This window comes from Sorex fumeus, unplaced genomic scaffold, assembly GCF_029834395.1.
Source record: "Sorex fumeus unplaced genomic scaffold, SorFum_2.1 ptg000009l, whole genome shotgun sequence".
Taxonomy (NCBI): Eukaryota; Metazoa; Chordata; class Mammalia; order Eulipotyphla; family Soricidae; genus Sorex; species Sorex fumeus.
The window spans coordinates 18,295,516-18,312,173 of record NW_026606066.1 but is presented as its reverse complement, the minus strand read 5'-3'; the positions used below and the strand labels follow the sequence as shown (position 1 = coordinate 18,312,173).

Below are 16,658 nucleotides of genomic sequence, written 5' to 3'. Positions count from 1 at the left end.
TTGACTTTATAAATTTTCTAAGTTTGTTCTTATATCCCATTTTAAAATAATAAATATTCAAATAATTTCTTATGGAATACATGAGACTAAATGGGAAAATGAATGAACAGAATACCTGATTTTAAGGCATGATTTCTTTTTAAATTATTGCAAAGTCCTAGAAGATATTGCTGCATAGCATTTCTGTATTATGCCCATTTACAAAAGATAAGCATTAATATATAAATAAGTTAACATTATATAGATACAAATATAGTTAAAAGGAAAAAATACACATATAGTTAAAAAGAAAAAATTGTGTGAGATACTAAGTACTCTAAAGGTACTTATAACTTGTGTTTGTGTTTGTGTTTTTTTAAATTTTTATTAGTGAAACACCATGAGGTACAGTTGTAGACTTACAAATTTTTGTGCTTGGGTTTCAATTATACAATGATTAAATACCCATCCCTCCACCAGTGCCCATTTTTGTTTGTGTTTTTTAAGTACCCCTTTAAAAGTATTTCTAAAACCAAAGATGATTCCAATACATTTTTGGTATTTGAACTAATATTTGCACTTGAATAACTTGACAAAATTAAATATATGCCAATTCAAATTATATAATATGACAGAGTCTCCTGCCCCCGTGCCTGGCTGTCCTCGCCAGGGCCCTTTGGAGGGGAGTGGGTTGAGTTTCCCTCCCCGCCCCAACCAGGGCTCCGGCAGCCAAAGACCTCCAGAACCAGCCACCACCATGCTGAGACCACTCTCCATACACATGAAGGTACCGGCAGAGGAACAAAGGCATGTAGTATGAAAATTCAAATTTTATATAGATATATACATATTCATGTTTATCTTATATCCAAGTCACTGTTTTTGGCTCAGAAAATTATAGCCATTAGAGCCATACAATGGTTATTATGCAATAATAAGAGTGCTACTGTTGAGTAAAAGATTGGCGAGTCAGATATTGCTATGAATATGATGACTAATTAGTCTCCATCTCAGGTCTTCAACTTGTCACTACATTGATGAGTGATTGTAAACCCACTAAATGTGCTAAAACTTTTTCTAAGAAAACAGATATACTTCCATTGGTAAAAACCTAAAGCATAATAGCTTTCGTTTTTAGAATTTTATTGATATCAGTGAGTTCCTAATTATTCAAACATACTGAAAGAAGAAGCCTCAATTTTTCCTGGCCAGCTTCCCAGAGTGCCTCCATTTTACCTATTTCCATCTTATATTTTAAATATCCAAGCAAATTTCTGAACTCTGGGAAATGAGGAAGTTTAAAGTTTCCCAAAGCAGGAAGATTCAGCCCAAGATATGTTCTGTATCTTGGCTTACAGAAGATAGATAATAGGCCAATACCTGGTTCCTAACATCCTACATGGTAATGCAAAATGTTCAATCAACACAAATGGGCCTTAAATTAGCAAGACATCTAGATGGAAATCCCCTAATACTTCATTTGACAAGAAACACAAAGACTCAGTCTTCCTATTAAAAAAAAAAACCACCAAAGGAACCATACTTAACCTAGTCATTTACTAGATTCCTCCCTAACTCTGGAGTTTCTTTCTCTTATCACCGTCACTGTCACTGTCATCCAGTTGATCATCAAATTACTCGAGTGGGCACCAGCAACAACTCTATTCCTTCCAACCCTGAGATTTTAGCAGCCTCTTCTTACTCATCTTTTCCCAACAATTAGAGGCTCTTTCAGGGTCAGGGAAATGAGACCTATTGTTGTTACTGTATTTGGCATATCGAATACGCCACGGGGAGCTTGCCAGGCTCTACCCATGTGGGCAGGATACTCTTGGTAGCTTGCTGGGCTCTCCAAGAGGCAATATTTTCTCTCTATTCTAACTCTGAGTTTGAGTATCATCTTTATTCGATATTTTCATTGTGAAAATGTTGAAGAACCTGAAACTGTGCACCAAATACAGAGATATATCATTACCACACCTGTATGGATTCAGAAGTTTATAGCAATAAAGTTGGACAAGGACAAAACGTAAATAGCACAAAAGAGGAATTCTAGGGAAGACGAAAACTGCAAATAATCATGTCCAATCTATACTGACACATCGTTCACCTGTTCTATGACATACATGTTAAAATCTATTCTTTTGGAAGAGAGATAGTACAGGTTGTTTGCCTTGCAATGATAAGGATTTGATCCCTGGTGCACTATATGGCCCCCTGAGCAAGCCAGGAGTGATCCTCAAGCAAGGATCCAGGAATAAGTCTTGAAAACAGCTAGGTTTGGCCCCAGAACAAAAATAAATAAATAAATAATAAATAAAAGATCTACTCTTTTACTTCTGAAATTTCTCACTAGAAAAACTAGTGGAACAATAGTACCTCAGAAAATCCAGTACCTTGGACTCAGCTTAACCACAGAGGTGAAGGACCTATACAAGGAAAATTACAAAACACTACTTCAAGAAATAAAAGAGTACATTAGGAAATGGAAACACATCCCCTGCCCATGGATAGGGAGGATTAACATTATCAAAATGGCAATACTGTACAAATTCAGTGTGGTCCCTATTAGAATGCCCATGATATTTTTTCAAAGAAATAGACAAAACACTCCATAAATCCATATGGAAAATAACCCCCACCCCAAATAGCTAAAACAATCCTTGAGGAAAAGAAGATGGGTGGCATCACTCTCCCCAACTTCATACTGTACTACACAGCAGTAGTAATTAAGACAGCACAGTACTGGGCTAGAAACAGACCTGCAGAGTTGAATATACTGTTACAACACCCAAATATATGACCTCTTAATCTTTGACAAAGGAGCAAGAAATGTGAAGTGGAACAAGGAAAGCCCCTTTAACAAATGGTGCTGGGAAAACTGAATAACTACCTGCCAAAAAAAAAAATGAACTCTGACCTCTGTCTAATGCCAGGCACAAAAGTCAGATCAAAGTGGATTAAAGACCTCAATATCAGACATGAATCCATAAGGTACATAGAGGAAAATGTAGGCAGAACTCTCCACAACATTGAAGTTAAAAACATCTTTAAGGATGAAACAGCACTGATCATGCAAGTGGAAGCAAACATAAACAAATGGGACTACATCAATCTAACAAGCTTCTGCACTTCAAAAGAAAAAGTGACCAAAATACAGAAAGAGCCCACAGAATGGGAAAGAATATTTACCCAGTACCTATCTGATAAAAAATTAATATTCAGGATATACAAGACACTAGTAGAATTGTACAAGAAAAAACCTCCAACCCCATCAAAAAATGGAGAGAAAAAATGAACAGAATTTTCCTCAAAAAAGAAATACAAATGGCCCAAAGGCACATGAAAAAATGCTCCACATTGCTAGCCATCAGGGATATGCAAATCAAACAACAATGAGATATCATCTCACACCACAGAGACTGGCACACATTCAAAAGAACAAAAGCAACCACTGCTGGCATGGATGTGGGGAAAAAGGGACACTCTTTCACTGTTGGTGGCAATGTTTACTAGTCCAGCCTTTCTGGAAAACAATATGGACAGTCCTTCAAAAACTAGAAATTAGCTTCCATATGACCCCGCAATACCACTTCTGGGAATATATCCCAAGGATGCAAAAAAGCACAGTAGAAATGGCATCTGTTCCTATAGATGCTCATTGCAGCACTGTTCACAACAGCCAAAATCTGGAAACAACCCAAGTGCCCTAGAACAGATGACTTTGGCACATCTACACAATGGAATACTATGCAGCTGTGTGGAGAGATGAAGTCATGAACTCTGCTTATATATAGATAGACATGGAGAGTATAATGCTAAGTGAAATGAGTCAGAAGGAGAGGGACAGACATAGAAGGACTGCACTCATTTGTGGAGTATAAAATAACATAACATGAGGCTAACAACTAAGGACAGTAGATACACGGGACAGATAGATTGCTCTATGGCTGGAAGCCTGCCTCATGAGCAAAGGGGAGAAGGCAGCTGTAATAAAGAAGGGATCACTAAGAAAAAGACGGATGGAGGAATTGGTCGGGATGGGAGATGTGTGCAGAAAGTAGATAAAGGACAAAACACGATAACCTCTCAGTGTCTGTGTTGCAAACCATAATGCCCAAAAGTAGAGAGAGATTATGGGGAATCATGTCTGCTATGGAGGCAGGGGGAGGTTGGGAAAGGGGGGGGGCATATCGGGGATATTGGTGGTGGAGATTGTGCACTGGTGGAGGGATGGTGTTTGATCGTTGTGTGGTTGTAACCCAAACATGAAAGCTTGTAACTATCTCATGGTGATTCAATAAAATTTTAAAAAAAAAGAAAAACTAGTGGAAGGGGAAATTGTTAATTGCTAATGTTTTAGTTATAAAACCTATATTTTGGAGCCATAACTATTTCCTAGAATTAATTTCTTAATATTTATTGATGTCCTTATCTAATAGAAATCTTTGATAAATATATATCAATCAAGTTTCCTCAATGATATCCAACTTTTATCTTCTCTAAAAACTAGTGTTAAATAAGAACCAAGTTTCTGTTCTTATCATGTGACCTCCACTACCTCCACTACCCAGCCGCTGCCACACTCCAGGACGATTTCCGGACCCGCGTGGCCATTCCGGCCAAGACTCATGCACGACTGAGGACCCACAGAATAAGATAAGCAGAACTCTGAGACCTTGGACTCCAGGCTCAATGGACCCAGGGACAGAGATTCTCTGCTTGCTCCCACCAACCACAGATGACGAAAGGATTAAAATCAGGAGCCCCACCCTACCCTGCCCTGTCTGCTTCCACCAACCACCAGAGACCCAGGGATTGGATTGCGCACAGAAGACCCTCCCAACCCCTACTGGTACCAGATAAATACCTCACTGGCAGACCTCCACTATCTCCACTACCCAGTCGCCGCCACATTACAGGACGATTTTCGGACCTGCGCGGCCTCAAAGCGGCCGAGCAACACATTATAAGACAGTAAATACCCATCTTCCAGAATTGCTGTACCATATGTGATAGGGTTCAAATATGGTAACACCTACAAGGACGATTAGAGGTCGCCCCAAAAGCCTCTATCCCTCTCAGAATGCCTGGCAAGCTACCGAGAGTATTCTGCCCGCACGGCAGAGCCTCGCAAGCTATCCGTTGTGTATTCGATACGCCAAAACCAGTAATTACAACGGGTCTCATTCCCTTGACCCTGAAGTCATCACCAATATGGCAGCATTGAGAAGAATGAGAAAGGAGAGGCCTATAAAATCTCAAGGCCAAACTAGGCTGCCACAAGGAAGGAAGACAAAAATTATCATCTGTACTTTCAATGCATGTACGCTAGCATCAGATGCATCCATTGGGGACCAGATGGTACAAGCGCGAATGATCAAGTACGACATCATTGGTCTGACCGAGACAAGAAGGCACCAAACTCATCACGCCGTTTTCGACACTGGAGAAGAATTGTTCCTCAGATCATGCGATAAAAGAGGTGTTGGAGGAGTCGGTGTCCTTGTCAACACAAACGTGGCCAAGAGCATTGATTCATTCGAATGCCTAACAACCAGAATCAGACATTTACATTTGAATAGATGTGGCTCACTGCCTGCAGTTTCTATCTTCATTGTCTACTCACCAACATCCAATTATGAAGGAGAAATTGAGAAGTTCTACATGGAGCTAGAGAAGTTCTATAAAGAAGACCAAACCTTCTACAAGATCATTGTGGGTGATTTTAATGCCAAGATAGGACCGAGAAGATCAGCCGAAGAACTTTACATCAGGACCCATGGCCTAGACTGGAACGAACAGGGTGAGAGACTGTCTGAGTTCATCATGTCGACCAAGACCGTCCATGGTAACTCAAGATTCCAGACGGCCGAATCTAAACGTTGGACATGGTAATCTCCTGGTGGATAATTCCACAATGAAATAGACCACATCATATTCAATCGACAGTTTTGCCTGACTGATGTCGCTGTTGTCCCAAAATTCCAAACGGGATTGGACCACCATCTCCTTCGTGCAAAATTCTACTTCACAGAGCGGGAAGAGAGGGCTGCAAAGTTTAAAAAGAGAACTCCCAGAACAACCACCAACTGGGAGCTCTTTGGCACTATTGTGGCAACATGGGAAGATGCCATTGTTGAAAACATTGATGAGGAATACGATCGACTGGTTCAGCACCTCCATGATTGTGCGAGGAACGCCAAGAGAGAGATAGCCACAAAAAAAAAAAACTCCAGTCTTAGAAAACTCTTGAGCTTATTCACCAATGTGGTTTGGCACATGCCTCAGGCAACCGCAAGCGAACATCCTAGCTCGCAAAGCAGTGCAGATATGCGATCAAGGAAGACCTCAAAGAGAGAAGAGCAGAAGTGCTGGTAGATGCGGCAGAAGCCGGGAAAAGTATTCATAACGCCCACTTGTCCTTCGCCAACTGCAAGACCAAGATGACTGCCCTCCGATGTCCTGATGGATCTATCACATCTTCCAGAAGGGCAATGGAGAAAAATATCCATGACTTCTACTCAAAACTCTTCGATAGCCATGTCCACCTTCCGACATACCAAATTCCACAGGATGGATATGTCGTTCCCAATGTTCTCCCTTTCGAAATCCAACATGCCATTTCGTCAGTAAAGAAACAAACAGCACCTGGCCCAGACAAGGTCAGACCTGAACACCTGAAGAACCTGCCGTCAGTACTCATCAATACGCTGGCTCGGCTCTTCACACGCTACCTGTCTGAATGCCAGGTTCCGTCCCAATGGAAAACCAGCAGGACCGTACTACTGTACAAGAAGGGAGACATTCATGATATTGGCAACTATCACCTGATCTGCCTATTGTCTGTCATCTACAAGTTGTTCACTCAAGTCATCCTGAATAGGATTGGCAGAACACTAGATGAAGGACAACCATGCGAGCAAGCTGGGTTCCGCAAAGGATTCAGCACCACCTACCATATCCACACGATAACCAAGCTCATTGAGGTTTCTCAGGAGATCAAGATGCCGTTCTGTCTAACATTCATTGATTTAAAGAAGGCCTTTGATTCTGTTGAGACAGAAGCAGTCACTGAAGCCCTATTGAAGCCCAATCAAGGCATTCAAACTCAATACATCAGGATCCTCCATGAGCTGTATTACGGATTCACTACCAGGATCTCACCATTTTACAAAGAAGTAAACATTGATGTTAAGAGAAGGGTTCGGCAGGGTGATACCATTTCACCGAAACTCTTCAGTGCCACCCTCAAGAACATCATATGATGACTAGAATGGGAAGGAATGGGAGTGAAGATAGATGGTCGGCAACTACACCACTTCCGCTTTGCTGATGGCATTGTTTTAATAACACCAAACATTAGCCAAGTGACACAAATGCTGACTGACTTTGACCGTGAGTGTAGAAAGGTCGGACTATAGCTGAATCTTACGAAGACAACATTTATGAGAAACAGCCTCGTTCCTGACACCCCATTCTCTCTCAACGGAATGACCATCTCCGAATGCAACAGCTATGTGTACCTAGGCCGAGAGGTCAACATGACAAATGACCTGGTACCCGAGCTGTGCAGGAGGAAGAGAGTGGCATGGAACGCCTTCAAGAGCGCTGAAGAAATAGCTGAAAGGACAAAGAACCTCCGGCTCCGGGCATATCTCTTTGATTCCACTGTTCTTCCTGCACTAACATATGCCTCTGAGACCTGGGCCTTACGCAAACAGGATGAGAACACTATTCGGTTCTCCCAAAGAGGAATTGAAAGAGCTATGCTTGGAATATCACATTTCACTCAAATGAGAGAAAGAATCCGGAGTTCAGACCTCCATTGACGATCAAGAATCAAGGACGCTGTATCTTTTGCCAAGGAGTCAAAAATCAGATGGGCTGGTCATGTAATGAGATTTAAAGACGACTGCTGGACTAGAGCTGTTACAGGCTGGATTCCACGGGATGTCAAAAGACCACGTGGCCGCCCACCTACCAGATGGTCAGACTTCTTCATCAAGATCATGAACGATCGATTTGAGGCTCTTCGTGTTCCTAGAATGAACAGACACCATTGGGCTACACTAGCACGCAACAGGGACAAATGGAGATGTTACTGGTGCCCACTTCAGCAAATCGACGATTAACGGGAAGTCAAGTGATCAAGTGATCAAGTGATCACGTGACTATAGGTAAGGAGAATAACCAATCTGAGACCAAATTGCCCAGCAGTTAACTTAAAAGATTGCTGTAAAGATAAAGAATTCTGCTTGCCTCTCACATAGTTGTATTACATACTAAACCTTGGGAAAGTTTCCTGCTATCATCTCACTCCTTTTTTTGATTAAAATAAACACAACAGCACAATGATCTCTGCAAAACTATCATTAAATTTACCCTATAGAAATACTTGTGGAAACTAACATGATCTTTTTGTCTATAATAACTCAGGTACAAAGAAGGAGCTGCATAATAGTTAATTAATGCAGTTAATTAAAATAAATAATAATCCATCAAGGTTATATAAAGTTGAAATTTCAATGGAGATTTAAGAGATATAAAATTGTTATTTCAATGGCAGTTCATGAGAGCAGTTCAACAAACTCTCAGGAATTGAAATCTTAAATCCTTACTCATAGGTATTCATAGACAGACATAATTCATTGAATGAAATGGACTCAAATATTACTTAGACTCACATCAGTCCCAAAATTAGTTATATGAAGTAACAAATTCTACCAAAAATTTTAATTTTGGAGCCAAGTTTAAAGTATAATTCAGGGAGTTGAATACATAGTTCAATAGTCTCAGCACATGTTTCTTATGGAGAAGATTTAGTTTAATCTCCGACATTGTATGCCTCCCCTATGCACTGCCAGGAGCAACTCTTGAGTATAGAACTGGGAGCAGCCCTTGAGCACTTCTGGGTATGCTCCAAAACATATACATACACACAATGCATTACATATATAGATATAGTCTTTATCCTAATATCTACTTGGTGGGAATCACAAAGCTTCACATAGCTCTTGTGTATTAATTTTCTAGCCTCCCTATGAGAGCACATAGAGTTGGCTACTTACAGAAGCAATTTTTTTTTGGTTTTACCTATTTATTTACTTTTGGTTTGGGGGACACAATTAATGATGCTCAGGGGTTATTCCTGACTCTACACATAGGAATCACTCCTGGTAGTACTAGGGGGACCAGATGCTGAGGATTGAACCTGAGTTGGCCATGTGCAAGGCAAGGATTCTACCCACTGTCTATCTCTCTGTCCCTAGCAATTTTTAAAGAAGTAATTTTTAAAAGTCACATTTTCTTTCTGCAACACCTTCTTTGATCCTATAAAAGGATCTCTGGCAATAATGTCAAGAAGCCAAGAATTGTACATAAAAATCTTAGCTTGGTTGAAAAGCAGTGAGTAGCCTCGTTTATAGGCTAACTTTATCCAGGCATGGTAGAAATAATCCCACTATTTGGAGCACTATATGAAAGCTACTGTGTGCTAATTTATTTCTGAAGAAGATATGCCAATTTATCTCTGGAGTATTTTTCTCTGATGATACAAGAAAAACTTGCAGGAGATAGTACCTCAAGATCATTCAGTGTTTCTTAAGAAAATGTGTTGGATACCATTACTACCTTAACTATTTAAAAAATATACATAGGATATCACAAAAGAAAGAATTTTAAACTCAAAGTAGAAAGATAAATGAGACCAGGGAGTAATCCAAAGCATTACAGGGTGTGGCACCCCAAAAGCAACGACAACCAAAACCATAATAGACTCATAGGCTATATATTTTTGTACATATATAACAATATAAATTCACATTAAATGCTCCCCATTTGCATATTTTATAAAACATTCTTTTTAATTAAAATCTTCTATCAAATTAGAGAATACATTTTTATTTTAATAAACTAGCAGAAAGAATGTGGTTTGTAGCTTATTTCCCATTAAATTCATTCTGCATTTTCCTGTTACATAAATTTTACTGAAATACCATTTGCTCATCAACACTCTCCTGATAAAAAGCCATCTGGTAGCTTTGAACTACCTACAGAAAAAAATCCAGTTTTATTATGCACAGTTAGCCTTTTCCTAAAATTAAAATCTCCAGAGTCTGGCCCTTCACACTTAAAATTTCTAGGACTTTCACTATAAATTCCCTGTTGTAATCTGTTCTGCTCTTCCTTGTTATCACAAAAGATCCTTTTCTCTACTTATCCTCTATCAATGCATGCCATACATGCACACATATATGACACAGATGTGCATATAAAATCAAATCTATAATACAAGGCTCTGACTAAATTTCTGCTTTACGTAATGCTATAATTATTACTTTCTGTAGATTACAATCTTGTTCTTAAAACAAGAAAACGGTATTGAAGAATAAGACTTTAAAATATGCCTACAAGTCTTTAAATTTTTGTATGTATTATATATATACAAAAATGGTAGGTATATATATGTAATATATATCAAATTATAAAACCTAATTTCTTATGTGTGAGTCTAATTTCCAATAAAAAGAATATGACAGAAGTGAAGATGTGCACCTTTAGGATTAGAAATAGATTTTTTTTCCCTTTTGATAGCTCTCATATCACCAATGAGGGGAGAAGTCACTGCCATGTCATGAAAATAATCAACCTAGGGAGAGGTTCATGTGGAGAGGAACTGAAATCTAGTTTAAATAACCAACAAGGAACTGAGGCATCTTGCCAATACCATAAGACTGAGCTTTCATTGAAGCTAGTTCTTGGCTTCTATCAATAAACGGAACCCCAGCCAACATCTTGATAACAACCTCAGCATAAAACCTAAGTTTGACAACCCAGATATGTTCCTTCCAAATTTCCAAACCATAGAAAATATGAAATTTAAAAACTGCTATTATTGTATACTATTCATTGTTCTGGATTTTTCACTTCACATTTCTTGTTATTTCAAGAAAGGTGAGAATTATCTAAACAAATAATGATGATACTGAAATCCGGGAATAAAGAGAAATAAAATAATAACTGTCTGCCTGTCTCTCTCTTTTCCCTTAGGAGTATTGTAAGCTAACTTTTATTAGAAATCAAATTAAATTTATAAATTGCATATTTAAAATGGTTATTATGACAGCAAATCTATTCTTTTGTATTGGAATCTAATCAAGTAACTCAGTATACTTGCTTTATATTTAAAATATAAGATCCTTGACCCATCACAGAATCTATTGTATTCTTTTACTAAACTAAGTACACTGTTCTCTGTTTTGGAATGATGTATGTTTCTTCCAAACAAGCTGAATATTATATCTCAATTAAAGTTATTTCAGGTTCATTCTTCTTACCGAAATCATCCCTAATCATCCTTGGTAGTGAAAAAACAATGATTTTATTTGTGAGCTTGACATGTAGCAGTTTTCATATTTTTGACACTTACTAGATATTTACCACTTAATTTTTGTTTAAGTAAATGCCATGTCATTGTATAAGAAATATCTTCCAGAAATATCTTTCCCAGGCCCCTGCAACTTAGTACAGAGATATTGGGAACAGTTCATTTCACTTAGATATGATTCAATGAAGAAATTCTAAGTCACTGTTACTTGATTGGCTTCTAAGTACCAAATGTCTCATGTACTTTTCATATACCAAAATGATCACTAAATTTTTCAAACTCCACTTTATAGGAACCCCAAATTTAAAAGCATTTGAAGTTCTGCTATTATTAGCATGTACAAATAAAAATGATGATTGTTCTTAGTAACATGTCCATTCATTAGTAAAAGAGCTGAGAGATAAAAATCTAGAAATGGCCTTAGACGTAATGAACATTGTAATGAACATTGATTTGAAATGGAGCACTGTAGCACTGTCCTCCCGTTGTTCATAGATTTGCCCGAGCAGGCTCCAGTAACGTCTCCATTGTGAGACTTCTTGTTACTGTTTCTGGCATATCGAATACGTAATGGGGAGCTTGCAAGGCTCTGCTGTGTGGGCGGAATACTCTCAGCAGCTTGCCGGGCTCTCCGAGAGGGTGGGAGGAATTGAACCCGGGTCGGCCACATGCAAGGCAAACACCCTACCCTATCACTCCAGTACTGAAATGTAGTTTAAGAATTTATATTTAATAATGTCTTAATAAAACTGGAAAAGTAAAAATAAAACATGGAAAATATTTTTAATTTTCCACAAAACTTAATAATCTATATGTGGCTCCTGTAGTCAAAATCATTGATAATTGAAACAAATACAAACACATAAACTATTCTTCCTGTGAATGTGAATTTCATGCTAAAATTACCTTTTATGGAAAATTAAGAAAGTGTTTTTACTACTTACTACTAAGTTTCCAATCACCATCACCATCATGAACACAGTAAGGCACATGGTTTGGCCAGCGACCTCCATACAGTCCCACATGGTTTCTATCCACTCTCCACACAACACACGAAACACAATCAGGAAGGAGTGGAAGAAGTCATGCATGTGCCAACGTGGGAGTTCACAGTCATTGGAGATCTTGCAGACACATTCTTTGTAGCTTTTACCAAAGAGCTGCATGCCAACCACAGCAAAAATGAAGACGATGATGGCCAACACCAAAGTGAGGTTACCCAGAGCCCCCACAGAATTTCCAATGATCTTTATCAGCATGTTCAGAGTTGGCCAAGACTTGGCTAACTTGAAAACTCGAAGCTGAAAATAAAAGCAAGAGAGTTGTTATTCCCCTATCCGCTAAAGAATCTGTGAATTTATTTACAAGATAATTTGATGAAATAATTGTTTCCAGAGTAATAAATTATAGGGAGATGCTTTATTTTTTGTCAAAGCATTATTTAGCAATATATCAATTAAATAATAGCATGAAATATTTTAATTTGAAATAGTGTATATTGCGCATAAAATATATTATACATTTTATTTATATTTTGCTGATCAGATACACTATCAAATTCAGAATCTTACATATGCATATGTACCGTAGTTTTTGTCTCTTGCTAAAAATCTGAGATGACTGGGATTAGTAGTGACTGACATTGTTTCAGAGAAGCAGAGATGCTCATTACTTTAAAGCCTGTGTTGAACATTTTTATGTCAGTGAACTTAAACAATCATACTGAAATGCATGCACAATAGCAAACTAAATTTACACCTAAATTATATAAGGTATAAGAGTAAAAACAACTAATATCTTTAAATATTTAGATTTATTTATTCTTGCTACATCTCTAACTGGCTATATCATTAGACTATATTTTGAAGAAGATTAATAAATTTCAAAGTATATGTACTCAGTCGGATACTCAGTCCTTCCGTTGTTCATCGATTTGCTCGAGCGGGCCCAGTAACGTCTCCATCTTTTTGAGACTTGTTGTTACTGTGTTTGGCAAATCAAAACATCAGGGGCAGCTTGCCAGGCTTTGTTGTTCGGGCGAGATACTCTCGGTAGCTTGCCGGGCTCTCCGAGAGGGGCGGAGGAATCGAACCCGGCTTGGCTTTGCTGGTTGTATGCAAGGCAAACGCCCCACCGATGGGCTATGGCTCCAGCCCCAAAGTATATGTAATTGAACTTAAATTTATAAAGTTGCATTATATGAACATATCTCTTCAATGACTTAGTTAATCAATTCTTTATAGTCTGTAAATTATTCTCAACCAATATACTTCACATAGTGGTGTGGTTGTCTTAGTTCATTGAGACCTCTGATGTATCATTCATAGCAGCAAAAATAGTAGTAGAACTTTATTTCTGATGCTTTAGTAAATGTCAGGGCAAAATAATGCATTACTTAACAGCATCAAAGTGACCCTGAGGAATTAATATAAGCAGAGGAATGAATATGAGTATCAAAATGTTTAAGTTATTCCTGAGAATAGTTCATGTACATATATAATATAAAAAAAGATACTTTTTATTTCTACAACTACATCACAACACAGATATTTACTAAGTGGTCTTTTAAAATAGTTGTCCATATTACTTGCAAAACAATCATTACTAGTATTTGTTGTTCTTTAATTTTCATCCTTCCAGTTTCAAATACTATCCATATCTGTGAGGACTAAGGAAGACATAGCTCTAAGGATCTCAACTAAATTGAATCTTTGAAAGTAGTAAGAAAATTCTAATCAAACTTCTTAAAAAGTTCTGAATCTAATGATTAAGTACATTACTTATAGACACCTATCTTCAGTAATTTTATACAACTTATTAAAAATAAATTTCAAAACTTAGAAACGACTTTAAGTTGTCCTAATATAAAAAACATAAAATATATCAAAATATAAAAGTATAAAAGCTTAAGTGAAAGTGATTCAAACCTTATTAGTTTCAACTCAATATTAATAAACAGAAAAAAATTTCAAATGAAAAGACCTTTTATTAAAAGTGAGCAAGATGTAATAATAGAGGTGTTCTTTTCAGAGTGTGAATTTGGTGAATATCTGATCCATTTGACAAAGCTATGTGTGAAAAATTCTGTTTTTTATTGTCCACTGAATCAATCCCTCATCTTGGCTTCTATGGAACAATAACAAATCCCATAATTCCTGAAAGATGAGAAAACCCATAATTTCTGAATATTTCATAAAACGTGAATCATACTGAAAGTCCAATCAAGCTAATCAAAATCTAGACAACAGAGAGATATATATTGTGCTTTTAGTTGTGCCTGAAATTTATCTCTGACTCCTTTCTCATTAGAACCTTACTACAATTACTAAGGAGAGAATTATCTGACTCTCCATTTGAATAAACTTTATCTCTAAAATATAAGATGAATAAGAAATTACTATCATATTTTAGGGCTATCCAGTTTGCTTTAGGAATATATTAAATAATAGCAGAACCTTAAATATTATAATTATTAGTAGATAAAGTAAAGTCAAATCAATTATAAAACATTTCCGAAAATCCCAGTTAATTTACCAGTCGAAATGATCGGAGAACTGACAGTCCTTCCACATTTGCCAAACCAAGTTCCATTAAACTAAGGCTCACAATGAAACCATCAAAAATATTCCAGCCTTCTTGAAAGTAATAGTATGGATCCATAGCAATTATTTTGAGAAACATTTCTGCAGTAAATATTCCAGTGAAGACCTAAATGAGACATATTTTTTATAACACAGGTGAATAATCTGGAAATCTAATGATTAATTTACTTCCAACATATCAACATTAAATTTAAATTAAAATTTTGATTTATGTCTAACTTATTATCACCCTCAAATGGTTTGTATTAAATTAATATTTGTTTATTACATTTAGGGTTTATTAAGAGTTGAATGCACAAATTAATATAAAACTAACAATCTAACTTTTATATTATCTGAAAGGTGCAACTAACTCTTTGTGTTCAACTGTTTCTCTCTACTTAATTCTACCTTTGATCTCTCTAACCTTACAAATTTATACCAAAGATTACGGAGTAATCAGTGTCTTCCCATGATTAAGTAATGACAAAATTTTTATGTAAGAAGTAATAAACATGGTCACCACTTACACACAGTAATATTTCTTTAGCAAAAAGGTTTCTTTAAATTTACCTGGTCAAAGAATAGCAGCATTTTCAATTTTCTTTCTATACATTTATTTTGAACTTTTTGTCACTTCTACATCTTTAGACAAATTTCATATGCCATACTCTCAGTATTTGTTTTTTAAAGATAGGAGAGGTCAGAGAAAATGAGTTTCATGTTTTCAAATGTATACCAAACTACTTACATTCCTACTATGCTCTGCATTATCCTTTTTTTCTTAAATATGAAAGATGTTTTATTTTAATTTCTTCAGTTGTGTTACATGTACCCTTGGGTTTTCTAAGGAATTTTTTTCTCCATATAACCTGTAGTTTTTACTTCTTGCTTCAGGTTACTTCTTATTTTAGAGTTCTCAGAAACATCAATTTCTCAGTCCTCCACCTTAAAATTAAAACTATCACCCATGTCATCAATGAAGTTCTCCATGCATTTTACTTTCCTTTCTAGATACCACAACATATCCTCTATAGTCCAATTTTTAAAAAGAGATTTTGTGTATTTGTACGTACTCAAAAATTTTATTTCTAAAGTCATGATAAATGTAAACCATTTGAATCAATTTCACTAACATAGCCATCATTATGGGTGAATGTATAGGAAATTTTAGTGGTTATCTTGCTTGCTGAATTAGAAATTACTCACATAGTTTTCTATTACTTTTTCCTTCTGATATTTTATATTCTTATATTGTGTGATTTGCTACCTCTCCAGTTACTTATCAGTTGCTTTTCTTTATCTAACAAATCATTTAATGTATTTGTTAAGGAGTCACTCTGTCCTGGTGCACCTTACTCTAATTTTCTTTTAAAATAAACTTACATTTTGATATCTATTTTTTTAAATTCAAGCTTATCTTTTGAGCTCCAGGACTACATGTCCTTCACCTTCACTTCCCCCTATTTTTTTGGTCAAATAGGCAGTGCTCAGGGTTTTTGACTAACTTTGTCCTCAGATCACACTGGTGGTGCGCAAGCACCCTTCCTGCCACACTGTTTCTCTGTTTTTTCAAGTTTTTATTTATTTATTTTTTCACCATTTCTGTTTTAATGTATATAAGAATGTATATAAAAATGTATAATTATATACATTTTCTGTCCCTCTCAGAGAACCTGTCAAGCTACTGAGAGTATCCCACCTGCAAA

General features: G+C 36.8%; 1 protein-coding gene across 1 annotated transcript in view; it reads right to left on the bottom strand.

Annotated features, from left to right (window-relative positions):
- LOC130019774 (sodium channel protein type 2 subunit alpha) overlaps positions 1–16,658 on the bottom strand; it is a 93,363-nt gene that overhangs the window by 34,773 nt on the left and 41,932 nt on the right. Inside the window, exons 15-16 of the mRNA XM_056110419.1 lie at positions 14,903–15,076; positions 12,313–12,669 (exon numbers count right to left, since the gene is read on the bottom strand). Of these exons, the coding sequence (XP_055966394.1) occupies positions 12,313–12,669; positions 14,903–15,076 (531 nt within the window). The remainder of the gene's footprint in view (positions 1–12,312; positions 12,670–14,902; positions 15,077–16,658) is intronic.